Source organism: Trachinotus anak, unplaced genomic scaffold (genome assembly GCF_046630095.1).
Source record: "Trachinotus anak isolate AG129_WGS33_773 ecotype Australia unplaced genomic scaffold, CSIRO_AGI_Tana_v1 ptg000026l, whole genome shotgun sequence".
Classification (NCBI taxonomy): domain Eukaryota; kingdom Metazoa; phylum Chordata; class Actinopteri; order Carangiformes; family Carangidae; genus Trachinotus; species Trachinotus anak.
The window spans coordinates 13109815-13129080 of record NW_027273877.1 but is presented as its reverse complement, the minus strand read 5'-3'; the positions used below and the strand labels follow the sequence as shown (position 1 = coordinate 13129080).

The 19266-nt window shown below is 43.9% G+C and overlaps 2 protein-coding genes and 1 long non-coding RNA gene across 9 annotated transcripts in view; 2 read left to right on the top strand and 1 right to left on the bottom strand.

Annotated features, from left to right (window-relative positions):
* Nucleotides 1-19266, top strand: part of LOC139609598 (NACHT, LRR and PYD domains-containing protein 12-like) — a 107364-nt gene that overhangs the window by 10392 nt on the left and 77706 nt on the right. For 2 of the 7 annotated variants that reach the window (XM_071464403.1, XM_071464402.1), the window contains exons 5-9: nt 1501-1674; nt 3866-4042; nt 4764-4940; nt 5574-5750; nt 9240-9416. In XM_071464403.1, coding sequence (XP_071320504.1) covers nt 1501-1674; nt 3866-4042; nt 4764-4940; nt 5574-5750; nt 9240-9416 — 882 coding nt within the window. Of the gene's footprint in view, nt 1-1500; nt 1675-3865; nt 4043-4763; nt 4941-5573; nt 5751-9239; nt 9417-10049; nt 10227-10474; nt 10649-11501; nt 14065-19266 lie in introns of those variants that run through there. The other 5 variants (XM_071464404.1, XM_071464401.1, XM_071464408.1 and 2 more) reach the window with 5 other exon arrangements.
* Nucleotides 1-19266, bottom strand: part of LOC139609602 (protein NLRC3-like) — an 80119-nt gene that overhangs the window by 37734 nt on the left and 23119 nt on the right. The window lies entirely within an intron of this gene.
* Nucleotides 6931-8907, top strand: LOC139609805 (uncharacterized). Its single transcript, XR_011685365.1, has 3 exons — nt 6931-7350; nt 7864-7925; nt 8323-8907. It is a non-coding gene; the product is annotated as an uncharacterized lncRNA (long non-coding RNA).

Genomic DNA, 19266 nt, shown 5'->3' with positions numbered 1-19266 from the left:
GGAGAGAGCTGGAGTAGCTCTCTACTGTAACTGGTGCATGGGAATTAAGCGCAGGAGGAGGGTTATCACCTGAGTGACGTCACCAGGGATCCCTGCTGAGAATGCCTGGCCTCGGCCTATGCCGGTGCTGAGTTTCCCTTCAAACTCTAATTCACAGATAGGTGTGAATTGTGGGGGTGGTTTTGGCTCCGTTGCTTGCAGGGAAATGTAGTCCTCTCCTTTGTTCCTTTCAGGATGCATGGCTTGAGACTCAGGCTTTGGGAGGGACATGTAGGCCTCTCCATTGTTCTTCTCAGAACCCATGGCTTGAACACTGTGAATGCAGTGAAGCTCTAATGAGCAGATTCTAGCAGGTGTTTAGTAAAGTTTGTATAAGACCTGAATCATTGTCCAGTAATGACTGAAGTCATGATGAGCATGGAGGATGTTAGGGGACGCCTCCCCCCCCCCTTTAAATCACAGGAGACAAAAACAGTGGGCTCCAATGAAAGCTGCTTTAAAAGTGGAGCTGAACAGCAGCCACTGTGGTAACAACAAACACTGATGGGATAATGGTTCATAATCAAACAGAATGTAACAGCTGCACAAGCAGAGAAAAGTCATCACATCAGTGAAATGACTCAACTGGTCAAAGCAGAACAAGAGTGGAGATGTAAACCCCTGAGTGTATTGACCTGATCAAGGCTGAGCTTTATTGATTCTTGAACTTTTCATGTTGAAGAGTGAACTTGCGTCTTTTCAAGTGTCATGGTGGAGCTTTAAAGTCTTTCCATAGATTGTGTTGAATGAGACAGAAAGTCCCAGGTGTTTTCTCTCTTGTTGCTGTAGAGGAGAGTCGTATCAGGAAATGTTCAGCTTCAGCCAAGAACACAGGTGTGAATCTATCAGAGCAGAATGGGAGGATTCAGTCTTCTTCTACACACCAGAGCTCAGTGTCATGTTTCTGTGAGGAGCTTCTGTGAAAACCAGATTACCAGACTCTTCTGCTGCTGCACAGAGCTGACACTTCCAGGTTGTAACTGTAGAGTCCACAAAGTGTTGATCACTAGTGTTTTACTGAGGACAGTTTGTTCATGGATCAACGTGGGCGCTGCCACTGATTCACCACAATGAGCCAGATGTGTTTTATGCAGTGGTGTGTGTTGACTTCTACAGAGAGGCAGCAGAGCCAAGCAATCTGGAGTCAGTTTAAAAACACTGGAGAATAAAACTGTTTTTCTGAACAAGATTCTGACTCTGGATCAAATCATATGATGGAAGCAGAAATGTAACATCATTTTCCCTCCTTCATCTGCACAACAAAGATTCCCATGAAACTCTGCAGGTCTGAGAGAGAGTGATGAGAATTATTGTTTCATGTCAAACACAATCAGATCAGATGAGCTGAGCCACAGATGTGAAGAGCAGATGTTCATCACATCATCATCTTTTCTCATCAGATGCATTTTAACTTCAGTGACTTTTATTACAAACTGTCTAACACAATTTATATTTTCACAGACTTGGTTATTGTCGGCTCTCAGAGACTCACTGTGAAGTCGTGTCCTCAGCTCTGAAGTCCAAACCCTCCCATCTGAGACACCTGGACCTGAGCTACAACTACCTGGAGGATTCAGCAGTGAAGCAGCTGTGTGCTGGACTGGAGAGTCCAAACTGTAGACTGGAGACTCTGAGGTCAGTTCACTGACTGGAGCTGTTGTAGTTTTATATTCAGTTCAAATCTGTGAAGTTCCAGTTTTTCATTGGTTGGTTCATTTTCAGGATTTCTGTGTGAGGATTTAAAAAATCAGCCAGTGAAGAGAAAGAAGGAAGATGAGACCAGGAGCAGAGTGGTGATGGGGAGGGTCAGGAGAATCCCCGGGGGCCGTTTGGGGGTCGGGGCTTGCAGCCTCTTGTCTCTCCCAGCACTACAGACGCTACCAAGTCTATATTTGCAGTAGGGGGGTAAATGAGCGGCCCCTCCTCAGGTGGCCTTGAACTGTGATTGGTCAGCTGCTGACCAATAAGAGCTGTGAAGTGGGGCTGGTACAGAGTCATCAGAGACGTGTTGGTGTTATCAGGGAACGTGTGTGTTCACTGTTCACATTGGTTTGAAGCAGCAGCAGAAAGAGAAGGAGAAAGGTGGAGCAGAGAAGAATGAAGAAGAACAAATACTGGAGGAGGAAGCAGAGAAATGTTCCACAATCACAGAGAGATTCAACATCCAGTAAAGAGCCGGCAGCTGAAATGCTAAGCAGGGGCGTTGTAGCTAGCTGCTAGCTCAGCTCATATTAAATGTGGCTAGTATAGCTAGCTGCTAGTTGTTGGGCAGCAGCCTGTGCTTGTGTTAGCTGCTGTTTGTCTTTGTGTGTTATTAACAGCTGGGACTGGTGATCTCCAGGTAAAATGAAGGGTCCCACTCGGCCCCTGGATGAGAGCAGTCACAGTGTTTGTGATTCAGAGCAGCAGAGAATTGACAGAGTTTGATGTTAAAATCAGAAAGTTGATGAGAATCAAACTGCAACAGTCTCAGAGATCTTCTGCTGCTGCTGCTGATCTGAACACCAGCAAAGCTGCAGCTCTCTGCAACCAACACATATTGCAGCTGTTGTTGTGTGTTGATGTCAGCACTGCAGCATCATGGGAAGCCACAGACCTTCAGACTGCAACACAAACCAGATCAAAGCAGGGCCAGTGGCTGAGGCGGGAAAGTGGAGACAAGAGGAAACTCAGCTGGGACATGGAGGCAGGAAGGATTAGATTGATGCTGGGAGCAATTTAGCAGATCAGTGTGGTCCCTGTTACCTGAACTGAGCTGCTCTCACTTCTGTTCTCTTCAAGTCCACGTTGTGCTTCTCTGAACCTGTGCACTGTGAACTCAAAGCGCTCCAGGTGTCCTTCATATCATCATCGTCATATATAGTTGATTGTGTGTGAACACAACAAAAGGTCAGACTTGATCTTGAAGAATGGAGCTTCTTCTAATCACATGAACAACACAAGTGGTCATGTGACTGTGGTTCAGGAGCAGTTACCAGAGCAGACTGACACTGACACTCAGAGAAACTCTGTTCATCAACTATCAGACCTAAACCGTGGACGTTGTGCTGAGCTGAAGGGTTGTAGGACTGTGAGCACAGGTTTGATCTCTGCTCTGTGACCTTCATTAACCCCGTCCTCACTCAGTCTGCTCCTCACTGGGGGGTTGATGTGAAAATCAGATGAATTCTACTTCCTCATTCAGTGAAGATCAGCTGAATAAATCTGTGGTGTTTTCCAGCAGGAGGCTCTGAACGTTACCTGAAGGTGAACTGGTTGTTGCTGCAGGTCACAGAATCTGACGGCTCACAGAATGGGCTGTAACACCGGTGGTAGACTGAGGCCGAGCACTCGTCCTCCTCAAGTTCTCAACAGTGACACAAGTTCTTCTTTAAAGATGTGGACACACAGAAATCTTTTCCCTCCTCCTGTAAATGTGACATTGTGCAGTTGTTTGGTGACGTTGGAACATTGAAGCTGCTCCACCATGTTTGTTCTGAACAGTGTGACTGAGTTCTCACTGTTTGTTCACGTCCTCAGTGTTTTGTTTCTGTGCTGATGTCTGTAGTGTCAGAGAGGGAACAGACTAAACAGACGTGAATCCTCTGATTCTCCTCTGATCACAGACTGAACTGAGGTCAGCAGCAGCTGATCAACCTGTGTTCACATCAACAGCTGCATGAATGTTGTGCTGACATTTGGATGATGTGTGTAGAAGGCTGACATGATGAAGATCCACAATAACAGAAGGACAAAGTCACTCTACTCATTTTAGACAAAGATCATTGATCAGGACAAATCTGATTGATTATCAATCATTGATCTCCATCTTTGATTCTTTATACAGACTGTGGTTCTGCAGTTTGTCAGAGATCAGCTGTTCTTCTCTGGTCTCAGCTCTGAAGTCCAACCCCTCCCATCTGAGAGAACTGGACCTGAGCTACAACCAGGACCTGCAGGATCCAGGAGTGAAGGGTCTGTGTGGTTTTCTGCAGAGTCCAGACTGTAGACTGGAGACTCTGAGGTCAGACTCCATGTTTTCTTTCTGTGCTGAGATGAATGTGATGTGAAAGTTGTGTTGACACTGAGCTGCAGACATGAGGCTGATATTATACTGATCCACACTGAGGATCTTCATGGTAAAGTCTGTTTTCTTCTTCTCTGCTTTTAGTCCAGTGACTGTTTCTCTTCAACTTTCACCTCATGACTTTTTAAAACACCAACAGAAACACATTGAATCTGTCAGACAATAACTGATCTATAATCAATAGCTGATGGTCCCAACACTTTTATAAGGCTCTGTGATGTTTGTACTGACTCCAATATTCAAAGCCAAGTTGTCATAGCAACAGGTTGTTTCATCACTTTAAACCCTGTAGCTTTGACTGTGTTAAATATTTGAGCTCAGTCACCAGGTGTCTGTGTCTCTGCCGTTCCATCAACTAGTGAATTTAATATATATTTCTATAAATTTGTTCTCATGTCTCCAAACTTCAGCCTGACATGTTTGTTGTCTTTGAAAACTTGAGGATCTTTAGTAGAATCTGCACAACATGAGTTTGTATAGATGGAGCCACAGGTGAAGCTGGCAGAGTTGAAGAGGTGGAGTCACTACGTCTTTATTGAAGCAGCAGCATGTTGTCATGAATATTAATGAGAGCTGTTTTTACTTTGTCTGTTTGACTCTTTGTGGTTTCAAGCGGGAACTTTGTCTCCTAAACTCACATCTTTGATTCTTTATTCAGATTGAGGAGCTGCAGTTTGTCAGAGATCAGCTGTTCTTCTCTGGTCTCAGCTCTGAAGTCCAACCCCTCCCATCTGAGAGAACTGGACCTGAGTGAAAACCCGGACCTGCAGGATCCAGGAGTGAAGGTTCTGTGTGGTTTTCTGCAGAGTCCAGACTGTAGACTGGAGACTCTGAGGTCAGTTCACTGTTGTAGATCTTATATCTTGAATCCACAGCTAATGAAGCTTCACACACAAGTTGAATCCATTGACTGTGAATGAATGAATGACATTGTAAATAGTTGTTGTCTCATGTTTCCAGTTGTTCTTCTCTCAGACTGAGAATGATTCTTCAGTTTCAGCTCATTTCACTCACTTGTCATGAATAATGTCTGTTCACTTCAGTTCAACCTTCACAGCTCACACACTCGTATTTCTCTCAGTCAGAGGACTCATGTTTTCTAAATCCACTGGAGAAAATGTCCAGTGTTAGTTGTTCAAGTCAATTCATTTTTATCACAACAACATACACAAGATCCTCACAACTAATATTTGTCCAAAGAAAGTGAAGAAACAATCTTCTTGTTTTCAGTAGATTTCAGTGAAGTGTCAGGACTAATGTCTGTTTGATCAAACTGTGTGTGTGTGTTTTCATCTGTAACACAACACACACAACTGTTGTGTTGACAATGTTGTGTTGTACTGACATGATGAAGATCCACAATAACAGAAGGACAAAGTCACTCTACTCATTTTAGACAAAGATCATTGATCAGGACAAATCTGATTGATTATCAATCATTTATCTACATCTTTGATTCTTTATTCAGATTGAGGGACTGCAGGTTGTCAGAGATCAGCTGTTCTTCTCTGGTCTCAGCTCTGAAGTCCAACCCCTCCCATCTGAGAGAACTGGACCTGAGTGGAAACCAGGACCTGCAGGATCCAGGAGTGAAGGGTCTGTGTGGTTTTCTGCAGAGTCCAGACTGTAGACTGGAGACTCTGAGGTCAGACTCCATGTTTTCTCTCTGTGCTGAGATGAATGTGATGTGAAAGTTGTGTTGACACTGAGCTGCAGACATGAGGCTGATATTATATTGATCCACACTGAGGATCTTCATGGTAAAGTCTGTTTTCTTCTTCTCTGCTTTTAGTCCAGTGACTGTTTCTCTTCAACTTTCACCTCATGACTTTTTAAAACACCAACAGAAACACATTGAATCTGTCAGACAATAACTGATCTATAATCAATAGCTGATGGTCCCAACACTTTTATAAGGCTCTGTGATGTTTGTACTGACTCCAATATTCAAAGCCAAGTTGTCATAGCAACAGGTTGTTTCATCACTTTAAACCCTGTAGGTTTGACTGTGTTAAATATTTGAGCTCAGTCACCAGGTGTCTGTGTCTCTGCCGTTCCATCAACGAGTGAATTTAATATATATTTCTATACATTTGTTCTCATGTCTCCAAACTTCAGCCTGACATGTTTGTTGTCTTTGAAAACTTGAGGATCTTTAGTAGAATCTGCACAACATGAGTTTGTATACTGTATTTTCAGGACTATAAGGCGCACTTAAAAGCCTTCAATTTTCTCAATAAACGACAGTGCGCCTTATAATCCGGAGCGCCTTATTTATGCATTAATTCTGGTTGTGCTTACTGACCTCGAAGCGATTTTGTGTGGTACACGGCGCTCTGTCAAAATGTTTTAGGATGACTTAGGTAAACTACAAAGCTGCACCGCTTGCAGCATTACAGCTATCGTAGTCAGGAGCGTCGCGGAGTAATACATACTGTGCTTCACCATAATGTGGCAAGTGGAGGGGTGAAAAAAGGTGTACCGACAACGCCACCTGGGGAGTTTCGCCCCAGGAGATAGTTTATATGAGATGGTTATATGGTTAGATGGTTAAATTTACTATACACAGGTCTTCACAGGTCCGTATACCACGGGCAGAGACGTATTTGGAAAAGCAGAAAAATGGTTTATTTTACAACCAATTAAAATATCACTTGAACAGTACTGGCTCGTAATTACGTACTGGGGCCACAGAGCGGAATGAACAGGGCTGTGGAGGCTACGGCAGCCCAAAATCAAATCAAGGGGGAGGAATAACTAACCAAAAACACCCGTGACACTGCAAACACACACACCCGCAAGGGGTTCGTGAAGAAAATACCACCACCAGGAATTGGGTCGCCGCCTGGCCCTCCGCACCTGTCCACAAAGACAAGAAAGCAAGTTATAAAACTGGCCTCCCAGTTAATATGGCCCTTGATTGCTACCACACACACACACACACACACACACACACACACACACACACACACACACACACACACACACACACTACTTTAAGTGATTAAAAACAACGAAACAAACCAAAGGTAAATAATGTTCCTTAAACAACAAACAGTCAATAATGTTCAACAAATTAAACAAATGAATACAAAATAAATCTTTGCAAGGTTGATTAATGAACTAAACAGAATCCTTAGAGTAGCAATAGGCCCTGACACCAGCTCTGTGAAGAGCCTTAGTACGTTGCCTCCCCACAGCTCAGAAGAGCTGAGGAGTCAAAACGGCTTCAGTGAGCCAAAACAGTCAGGATGGACCAAACACAGCCAAAACAGTCAGGGTGAACCAACGCAGCCAAAACAGTCAGAGTGAACCAACGCAGCCAAAACAGTCAGAGTGAACCAACGCAGCCAAAACAGTCAGAGTGAACCAACGCAGCCAAAACAGTCAGAGTGAACCAACGCAGCCAAAACAGTCAGAGTGGACCAAACACAGCCAAAACAGTCAGGGTGAACCAAACACAGCCAAAACAGTCAGGGTGAACCAACGCAGCCAAAACAGCAGTGGGTGAACCAACGCAGCCAAAACAGTCAGAGTGAACCAACCCAGCCAAAACAGTCAGGGTGAACCAACGCAGCCAAAACAGTCAGAGTGAACCAACCCAGCCAAAACAGTCAGGGTGAACCAAACGCAGCCAAAACAGTCAGGGTGAACCAAACACAGCCAAAACAGTCAGAGTGAACCAACGCAGCCAAAACAGTCAGAGTGAACCAAACGCAGCCAAAACAGTCAGAGTGAACCAAACACAGCCAAAACAGCAGTGGGTGAACCAACGCAGCCAAAACAGTCAGGATGAACCAATGCAGCCAAAACAGTCAGGGTGAACCAACGCAGCCAAAACAGTCAGGGTGAACCAACGCAGCCAAAACAGTCAGAGTGAACCAACGCAGCCAAAACAGTCAGGGTGAACCAACGCAGCCAAAACAGTCAGAGTGAACCAACGCAGCCAAAACAGTCAGAGTGAACCAACGCAGCCAAAACAGCAGTGGGTGAACCAACGCAGCCAAAACAGTCAGAGTGAACCAAACGCAGCCAAAACAGTCAGGGTGAACCAACGCAGCCAAAACAGTCAGGGTGAACCAACGCAGCCAAAACAGTCAGAGTGAACCAAACGCAGCCAAAACAGTCAGAGTGAACCAAACGCAGCCAAAACAGTCAGAGTGAACCAACGCAGCCAAAACAGTCAGGGTGAACCAACGCAGCCAAAACAGTCAGAGTGAACCAAACGCAGCCAAAACAGCAGTGGGTCCAGGAGATGGTGGCTTTAATAGTTTCTGGGCCTCACCAGCAGGACATTACAGAGCGCCGAGAGGTCACATGGAGACCGCGCCACAACGCTGACAGGCCCCCAGCAGGGCAGCTCAGCCCCGTGACTCCAGCAGTCCGCCACACCGTGCGCCGAAGGAGAGCGCGCGTCGTTCTGGCGACACGCCAAAGACGCACTGATGCTGGGCGCGCTGCACTGCGCTGAAGGGCAGAGCGTGCGTTATTATGGCAAAACGCCACACGGCTTCACCACGCCACTCCAGGCCACAGCCACCACCACGGACGAGCGGAACAGGAAGAGAGAGAGCGCGCCAGGTGTACCCAGGCCCATATATATAAAGGTGCGCTCCCCGCCCACAAATCAGTGCCACAGGGTGACACAGCGCCCCACTGTGAGGAGGAGTAAGCCGTGCTCCGGCCACAATAATATTACAGTGTGTGTGTATAAGGACCTATCAGGAGTTATTGTGAATACGCTAACGTTTGATTTAGCGGTGTCAGACTGTGTTTTTTTTACGTGTTATAACTGAACAAGGTTGGGAGTTATTGTGAACGTGTTTAATAAAGTTTGACTGACTTATCTGACTGTTATAGTCCGTTGCACTTTATATATGAAAAAAGTTCGAAAATAGACCATTCATTGACAGTGCGCCTTATAATCCAGTGCGCCCTACAGTACAAATACGGTAGATGGAGCCACAGGTGGAGCTGGCAGAGTTGAAGAGGTGGAGTCACTACGTCTTTATTGAAGCAGCAGCATGTTGTCATGAATATTAATGAGAGCTGTTTTTACTTTGTCTGTTTGACTCTTTGTGGTTTCAAGCAGCAACTTTGTCTCCTAAACTCACATCTTTGATTCTTTATTCAGGTTGAGGAGCTGCAGTTTGTCAGAGATCAGCTGTTCTTCTCTGGGCTCAGTTCTGAAGTCCAACCCCTCCCATCTGAGAGAACTGGACCTGAGTGAAAACCCGGACCTACAGGATCCAGGAGTGAAGGGTCTGTGTGGTTTTCTGCAGAGTCCAGACTGTAGACTGGAGACTCTGAGGTCAGTTCACTGTTGTAGATCTTATATCTTGAATCCACAGCTAATGAAGCTTCACACACAAGTTGAATCCATTGACTGTGAATGAATGAATGACATTGTAAATAGTTGTTGTCTCATGTTTCCAGTTGTTCTTCTCTCAGACTGAGAATGATTCTTCAGTTTCAGCTCATTTCACTCACTTGTCATGAATAATGTCTGTTCACTTCAGTTCAACCTTCACAGCTCACACACTCGTATTTCTCTCAGTCAGAGGACTCATGTTTTCTAAATCCACTGGAGAAAATGTCCAGTGTTAGTTGTTCAAGTCAATTCATTTTTATCACAACAACATACACAAGATCCTCACAACTAATATTTGTCCAAAGAAAGTGAAGAAACAATCTTCTTTTTTTCAGTAGATTTCAGTGAAGTGTCAGGACTAATGTCTGTTTGATCAAACTGTGTGTGTGTGTTTTCATCTGTAACACAACACACACAACTGTTGTGTTGACAATGTTGTGTTGTACTGACATGATGAAGATCCACAATAACAGAAGGACAAAGTCACTCTACTCATTTTAGACAAAGATCATTGATCAGGACAAATCTGATTGATTATCACTCATTGATCTACATCTTTGATTCTTTATTCAGATTGAGGGGCTGCAGTTTGTCAGAGATCAGCTGGTCTTCTCTGGTCTCAGCTCTGAAGTCCAACCCCTCCCATCTGAGAAAACTGGACCTGAGCTGGAACCAGGACCTGCAGGATCCAGGAGTGAAGGTTCTGTGTGGTTTTCTGCAGAGTCCAGACTGCAGACTGGAGACTCTGAGGTCAGTTCACTGTTGTAGATCTTATATCTTGAATCCACAGCTAATGAAGCTTCACACACAAGTTGAATCCATTGACTGTGAATGAATGAATGACATTGTAAATAGTTGTTGTCTCATGTTTCCAGTTGAAGCAGCAGCATGTTGTCATGAATATTAATGAGAGCTGTTTTTACTTTGTCTGTTTGACTCTTTGTGGTTTCAAGCAGGAACTTTGTCTCCTAAACTCACATCTTTGATTCTTTATTCAGACTGAGGAGCTGCAGTTTGTCAGAGATCAGCTGTTCTTCTCTGGTCTCAGCTCTGAAGTCCAACCCCTCCCATCTGAGAGAACTGGACCTGAGAGACAACAACCTGCAGGATTCAGACCTGAAGGATCTCCGTGGTCTCGTGGAGAGTCCAGACTGTAGACTGGAGACTCTGAGGTCAGTAGAGGGGCGGAGTCAGTCCATGCTGCTCTCAGCAGTATTGTACTAAACACAGTTAGTATCAGAGCAAAGATCCAGTGTTTCCTGTGAACCTCCAACCTCCTCAGTGGCTGCTTTCCTCAGTGAAGCTGTGAGAGGAGAACGGGGACAGGCTTCATGATTGGACAGAAAGACAGAGAGAGAGACAACAGTCAGCCAATCAGAGCAGCCAGAAGCTTGTTGTGATCATGTGTGTGAGTTGATGTGAAGACGACTGTTGTTGTTGTGTTGATGTGTACAGGAAATAAAGCTGATTCCAGCTGACAGCCTCACAGATGGACAGAGACAGTGTCCTCATTCATCAAACTGTCCAATCTGATCTGAGACTCTTTGTTCTCTGGTTTCAACACTAAACAGCTGATCAGTTTCATCTGTGTCACAGCTCTGAGATCAGTGTGATGGAGCCTGACAGTCCCTGGCTCTTAGTGACAGCCTCCATGTTCAGTCAGGTGATGTTTCAGAAGCAGCTCACATGTTGATCAACACACAGAGACTCTGTGTTTAAAGTGACATCAGCTGACAGGTAACAGGAGTGAACCCATCACTGACCTGTTGCTGACTCAGCACTTTGTTTCCACTGTGGACTGAGTGAAATGTGCAGAGTGAACAGACTTGATGCTGAACGTCTCTGCAGGTCTGTGAGCTTCCAGCTCAGTGTGTTCACTCCAACACGTTAACATGAGAGCTGAGAGGAAGCAGCTGCTGCACATCTGGTCTGAACAGGACTGAAGTCCCTGCTGCATCACTGACTGATGAAGTGAGTCTCTGTAAACACTGATTCATCTCCTCTGCTTTCTTCTTCTCTACACAGATGTTGGTGAGAGTGGAGAGGAGAGCTTGATCCAGCAGTGACTGACAGAGGAATCAGAAGAAGTGGAGATGACTCTCAGTGCTGCAGTCTGAACTGATCTGAGAACAGCTCCACTGTCACACACAGAGTCCAGTCCACCATCATCCCTGTGTGTTCCTCTGGATCTGACAGAGCATCATCAGTGTCTCTGGACTTAAAGCTCATCAAGTTCAGCTCTGAACAGTTTCCTTGTTGAGCTTCACAAAGAGGGAATTTCACAGTGAAATGACTTGAACTCTGAAGATTAGTTTGACTCAGACGTTGAAGCTTCATGTTCTTCAGCTGAACTTTACCAGATATTATTGTACAGGAGGAACATGTTGTTTTTATCCTCCATCTTATTGATGTATTCAATAATACTTCATAGAAGATATATTAAATGATCATATTCATAATGTTGTATATGCTAAATATTTGTAACCAACCCCTGCAGTGAATAGAAACCAACAAAGATTTTTACTCTAGTAGAAGTTAAAATGTTTCAAGATTAAAGTAAAAATGTAAGTTGAAGTTCAAATCTACTCATTATGTTACTGTTACATTTTCATAGCATTGTATTTTATTGCACATTTACTGCTTCTCTTAAGCCTGTTGAGATATGAGGTTTTTAGCCATATCTCCCAGCCTTTTTATATGAGCATGTCTATATATCTTAATGATAAGTCAACAAGTATCATTGGTTTAATTCATCATTAATTAACAGTACTTTAAATCCTTCTGTGTGGTAAATAATGTTTTTATATTTACTTCCTGTTTTTTATAGCCTTATATTTGACTGGTGTTTAGTTCTGCTGTTTGTAGCAGAATAATAATTCAATGTAAATTCAAATGTAGTTTAAATTTTCACCGACACAGTGAGGGGGGCAGTAGAGTTTCAGGAGCCAGAACAACCTCCACCAATCAGAGGTTTAGTTCAGCCTGAGAGGTAAAACCCAGGGCTGGTGAGAGCATCATCATCTTCATCAGCTCCTCTCTTCTCTCATTGGCCGTCATTCACAGCTGATCCACAGAAATACTCTGGGCTTTGTTTACTAGAGGTTTTAATGTTGGCATTTCACTGTTTTTACATCGAGAGACTGTTGATGTGAAGTGCAGCATTATCAATGACCATAATTAGCAAATCATTTGAACACATTTCCTCCATCCACTACTGACTTATTCAATGACCTCGTTGCTTCCAATGATAATTTAAGATTCTCTTTCGACTCAGTTTCTCCTGATCAACAAACACCACAAATCAAATCACCATGGAAAAAGAAACTGTTGAAAAGCTGAGAGAGGACAGAGGAAAAGCAAATCACATGTTCACTTGTATGTTTTTAAACATAGGGTTTTAATTAACAGTTACGTCGTCAGGAAAGAGAGACGATTAATTCAGAAAACCAAAATAACCACAGTTTTCTTTTCTACAGTTGATCATCTTTTAAATCCACCACCTGCTCTCAGTCTAACTCAACTTTCAACTGAGAAAATCTCAGCACAGTTTTAAAAGAAAACATTTCTGTAAGAGCCAGCATAGCAAATATTAACATACAAACTGTCATGGGCTCCCAGCTATGATGTCAACCAATCTGCTACCTTACTCTCTCCTAAGGAACAACAAGACGAATAAAGTCCTCTGAACTCAGGAAACATTTAACCAATAACATTTTAGAAAAGTTCCAATTGGGTTATTCAGCAACCCACAGCACAGAGAGTGCTGTAATCAAAGTGGTAAATGAGAAATGAGCCGGTCTCTGACCGTGTTTTAGTCTGATTTATTCTTATTTAATGAAACAGCCATAGGAATGGTGAATATCCTCAGGGGACCCACAGTACTGAATATGGTGTTCCTCAAGGAACCATTCACAGCCCAATCCTGTTATCACTATATTTGCTCCCACTGGGAAACAGTATCAACCATCACCATATTGGGTGTCATCTGTACGCTGATGATACACAATTGTACATCTCTGTTTCCCCAAATGACTCCATTGCACTGCTCTCTCTCATCACCTGTCTCACTAACATTAACACATGGATGTGTAAAAACATTTTAAAAGCAGCAAGAGAAAATCTACACTTTGTGTTTGGTCTCAGCAAACAAATGAAAACACTAATCACATATTTGGGATCACTTTAGCCTCAGATCTTTAGAGGAAGAAATAAGAAATGTTTCCAAAGTCACTCAGAATCCTCACTCACACTTTTATCACTACCTGTTTAGACTGTTGTGATTCTCTGTACCTTTCAGAAACCACTGTAAAGTTGTGACATGAGATTTTCTTTGGTTTTATGTTCCATGCAGATCACTAAGGTCTTCCACTCCCTTTCTTTTAGATGTCTTTTTAGTATTTTTTGTTGTTGTGTTGTTTTAATCCTGTGTGAATCACTTTGGCCAAAGTGTTTGTAGGACATATTTTATGTATGTTATCTATATGTTATATCAATAAAGTTGAATTGAAAAACATTTTAGAGCCAAGTTTAACCTGTTGCTGCCCAGAGGGACCACCTGTCCTGCAGAGTCTGTCAGTCTTCATGTGTCAGGACAGAGAGAAGCAGCTCCACGGTTTCTGCACCGGCCTTCACTCACACTCACCTGCTCACCTGAGTGATTATCTGCTTTAATCTGAACCATGCTCTGAAACTTCATGGTCTGCACCCACACTGACAACTTGTCGCTGATTGGCTGGTTGGTGATTCCCTTGAGCCAATCACTTCCTCTCCTGTCTCCTGACCAAACAGACCTCAGTGACTCTGACTGTTGGTGGGTTGAAGAGCTGAGCAGCTGCTGATCTCCTGCAGGAACAGAAACCATCCAGTGAGCAGCAGCTCTGTGGTGAAGCAGCTCAGTGATGACAGAGGTTCAGACAGCCACTTACAAGAGGAGCATCTCTGAACACAGCTCATGAAGCTTGAAGTGGACGGACTCCAGTGGCAGAAGACTCAGCAGGTCACAAAGAGCTCAAAGTTCTTATCAGTGTCATATGAAAGGACTGGAACAGGAAGGTGAGGCACACAGGTGGAGACAGGAAGAAACAGGCTCCAGCAGGACAGTTACTGTGTCTGTTTAACTTCAGAACTGTGAGGCTTCCAGATCAGTCATAGGATCTCTTCCCTGACGGTTTACGTTACCAGATGGATTTCAGAGCTGTTTAATCACAGTCCTGAGGTCAGTCATCGTTTTCAGGTGGTGTCAGCTGAGAGCACAACACACACAAACACACCAGAGTCCATAACCAAACAGGTGGAGTGTGAACGCTGGATGGACCCTGCAGTGGGACGGTTTAGTTGACATGGTTTTTGTCGGGGACTCGGTCCATAGAGATTTAAACAGACAGTGACAGATCAGTGGAACCATAACACCAAGTTCTGTCAGTCAACACAATGTGGAGCTTCACAGCACAAATCTGAAATATCAGGTGTTAACAGAATGATGGGAACCAAAACAGACCGGCTGCACCGAGACACTGACCCTGCTGTTTTTACTGGTCAGCTCCCACTCTGTCAGTGACTGTGTTTCATTGTTCAGCTCGTAATCATGAAAACAACTCTCTCACTTTCTAATGAGTCGGCAGCAAAAGTCAGTGAGTCATCTGCAGTTATACATTTTAATGAACTGATGATAAAAGTTTGAGACTTTAATTTAAAATGTTTATGAGATGATTTTGGTCCAGATGCTCTGTAACTTGTTTTCCTGAAGGTCAGAGGTCAAACTGTTAATAATGGAGTCTGCATGATCAAGGTGTTACAGGAGGAGGAGGATAATCACCAGCACATCCTGGCAACCCAAATGTTTTTCTTATTAATGTTTTATAACTGAGCTGTAAACGATTTAATGCTTTACTGTAGTGTGTGTGTGTCCGTGTGTGTGTGTGTGTGTGTGTGTGTGCTCCAGCACAGGTGGTGTACCATCTGTTGTGTACCAGTGTTGTTGACACTGTAATGGCTATGCTTGACAGTTTAAGCTTAGATATCTCAAACTGCAGAGGCCAGGCATACGACAATGCAAGTACTATGTCGGGGCGTTATAACGGGCTGCAGGCTCACTGTAAGAACAAGAATCCATTAATCCATTACATTCCCTCCGCAGCACATTCTCTCAATTTGGTGGGTGTCAACAGTGAAGAAGGCAGCTGTCAAGATGCAAGTCGTTTCTTTCACCTCATGCAGTCCTTATATGTCTTTTGTGAGGGTTCGACTCATAGACGGAACAGAGTCTTCAATAATGCAGACATCAAGGTAGACATGACATTGAAATCACAGTCATCAACGCGTTGGAGTTGCCGTGCAGATGCATCTAAAGCCCTTTGTGGGAATTACACACAATTAAGGGATGTAATTAAGAGCATGTCCTCTGATACAGGAGAAAAACGTGACACAGGCAGCAGCACTGTGTTCAGAGTTGGGCCGTCTTGAGATGTCATTTACGGCACGCTTCTGGGACTGAGTCTTCAGCAGGTTCAAAGTGACAAGTGAAGCATTACAAAAAGCAAACATGGATCTGATGACTGCTGTTCGTCTGTTCGAGTCTTTGAGATCATGGGTTGTATCACTTTGAGACCAATTTGACCATTTTGAAAGATCTGCAAAGAAAGTTCCCGGTGTGTGCCAGTCATATGAAGATGACCTGCAGCAGCCAAGAAGCACAAAGTGTTTTCAGATGAATCTGCAGAGCATGAAGTAACACTGAAAGGCCAGGAGCGACACCGATAGAAACGTTCAATGTCACTATTGACGAGCTAGTCAGCTGTTTAGACCATAGAAAAGAGTATCTGGAGACAGGAGAGGAGGAGAGAGACAGACACAGAGAGAGAACCCCTGAGAGACAGAGCTGAGCAGAACAGGAGAGAGACAGCTACAGGTGTGTGTGTGTCTGAGTGAGGACAACCTACATGAACATAGCATCATCATCATTATCAACAAGATGTTTCATTTTCCATTTAATATCATATACCTTAAGGCTTTTAGACATGTTGACCTATGCTGTTTGCATCCTTTTTATCACTAGAAGAAGAGAGGACAGAAAAAGGGGGAAAGGAGGAGACAGACAGACAAAGACAAAGACAAAGAGAGGCAGCACCTGGAGAGCTGTGGAGGAGAGGACCGAAAGAGCATCTGGAGACAGGAGAGGAGGAGACAGACAGACAGGAAAGAAACACTAACAGGTGTGTGTGTGTGTGTGTGTGTGTGTGTATTATGGAAGAATCTGAATCATAGAACTGGATTGGTGGAGGTGAGGCAGTATGTGTTTGCAGAAGCCAGTGAGTAGGCTAATGTTTTGATATTGTTGCTGCTGTTGCATCAAATAGCCTATAATTCAAAACCTTGATTGGGAGGGGGGCCCTCAAAAACTTTGCACCCAGGGGCCTCTGAATTCTTAATCCGGGCCTGTATGTATGTACAGGCTTTACTGAAAACAGTTGGAAACACTGCTCCTAAGATGTCACTGGAAATCATCCAGGAAGTTGTTGTTGTTGTTCTCCTGTGTGACTTCAGGAGTTTGGGTCCTGGAAGTTAAATATATATGTATCAGTTTCATTCAAAATGTTTCTTTACTCAGTCAATGCTATGTCATCAATTTAATCTGAACAGTTTATGAACAAGTTAGGCAAGTTGGAAGGTATCAAATCAACATAAACCAAAGTGAATCCAGATCAATGAATGTTACCAGTGAAGAATGACAGTATAAAGAGAGTCTTAAGTGTTGGTGTTGTTCGCTGCAGTTTGAGGCGTCTCACTTATCTGAAGGTTGAGTAAGGAGGGAAGGATTTAACAACAGTTATAGGTGGACAAACATTTATGAACTCTCATAGACGCAGACACAGGTATTAAAACAACACAGAGGCTGGTTTAAAGAAATACCTTTTCTTATGTTGTATAATCAAGGGAATGATGACTGCAGCAATGATGACTGCAGCAACACAACTATTAACAGCTCTGCAGAGAAACAGATATTGAACAAATATCAAATGGATGAAGTTGTTAGTTTGTACAAAAGTCTGCACAAACTGCTCATTGAAACAGGTTCCACTTGTAATGCAGTCAGATCTCACCATAGATCTGGAGGCAGGTTGTAACACTGAGATCACTGTCAGGGCTGGTTTGAAACAAACAGCGACAGCAGCCTTCATCCTGCTCCGTCACATTCCTGATAACTATGGAGCAGCTCTGCACTCCATCATCTTTAAACTCCACTTTATCTCTAAAATCAGGACTGACACTGAGACCAAGCTTTTTGTTGTTGGTGGCAATATTCTTCCCCCCGCTGGATAAAACTTTCTCCAACGTGACTTGACTAACATCTCCAGATTTCATGAGTGGGCAGTTGGAACGAGCCTTTTCTCCCGCTGCTGCCGCCACAGTCTGCTGTGTTTGTATCACAGCTGTTGGACCTGCAGGGAGGGAGTGAAAATACAGTTCAGTTTAAGATCTGAGCTTCCAGCTGTGTGTGAGCAAGAGCATCACTGCACAACAGTGATTTGTAGAAACTACAACTTGATGAAATCTGTCATCACATGGCATCCAGGCCACGTTTTCTCACACTGAGCGCTCAAAATGCTATTAAACTCTATGAAATCTGGAGGGGACTTGTATTCTGACCTTGATGGTGACTGCATTAAAAACACATGCAGCATTAACTACTTCATTCTGTTGTTTTTCTCACTGTCCAAAGACAAGCGTTGCAGTATTCAAGTCTTGAACTGTCATACAGGAAGTATAAAAGATTATATAATATAAAAGCTCACCCTGGGCCGTTTCTGTGCATTTCCCCTCAAGCTCTGATAACAAGTGCACTTTAACTTTGGGGGCTCGGTGCCTCCGGGGGAAAAGTCCTTCTGATGTGCTGCTTCTCTGTATAAACACTGATCTCGTGCTCATAAACTGATCAAAACGTGGGGACGACTTGTATCTGCAGCAGTGTAGTGCAACAGCACTTTGATTATTCAGTGTAATAGTGCACCGTGTCCTCCATATTCAGTGTGGCCCCAAACTCTGATGCCTGATGGGACCGTGGCGGCTGCATCTTTAGAGAGACCAGTTAGAGATGTCAGACTTTTTGTTTTCTCAGACACAACAAGCAGAAGCACCACTTTGACCGTGGGACAAGGAAACGACCTGAGGTGTGGGAAGGTGAAAGAGGAAGAATTAGACAGCAGAACCATTGGCAACCGGCTGTCACTCTGAAGAAACATGAACAGCCAAGGTCCTACACTGTACAGACTGAACATGAGCCGGTCTACAGGAGAACCAGGAGACACACACTGAAAACAAAGGAGACCTTGATTTCCTCACAACAAACTGAGGCTGTTGAAAATGTGCCTGACTCACCACAGCTGATGGAGAACGGACAGCAGCCTGCAGAGACAGGACCAGGACAAAGAGACCACCAAGAAAGACTCTGACCTGCAGGGTCCCCACTACCTGCTGCCACACCTGAGTCCTCAGTGAGAAATGAGACTGAGCACTGAGAACTGTGGAAACACTTCAAGCTGTGGGAGGCCTGTTAGAGTTCCCATAAGACACCAAGACTGAGGGCAGAGGCTGTTAAAGAAAGTGAAGCCACTAAGTTGTTGAGTGGTTAAGTTTATATAATGTAGCAGAAACTGAGTTGTGTGAACTTTCTATTGTTACTAAAAACAGGGAGCTGTCATGTATTGTGTTGTAGTACTGGAGCTGCCAACAGGAGGAGCTGTAACATTACAGACGTTGTTCTGGTTCTACTGCAGACGCACCAGTAAAACAG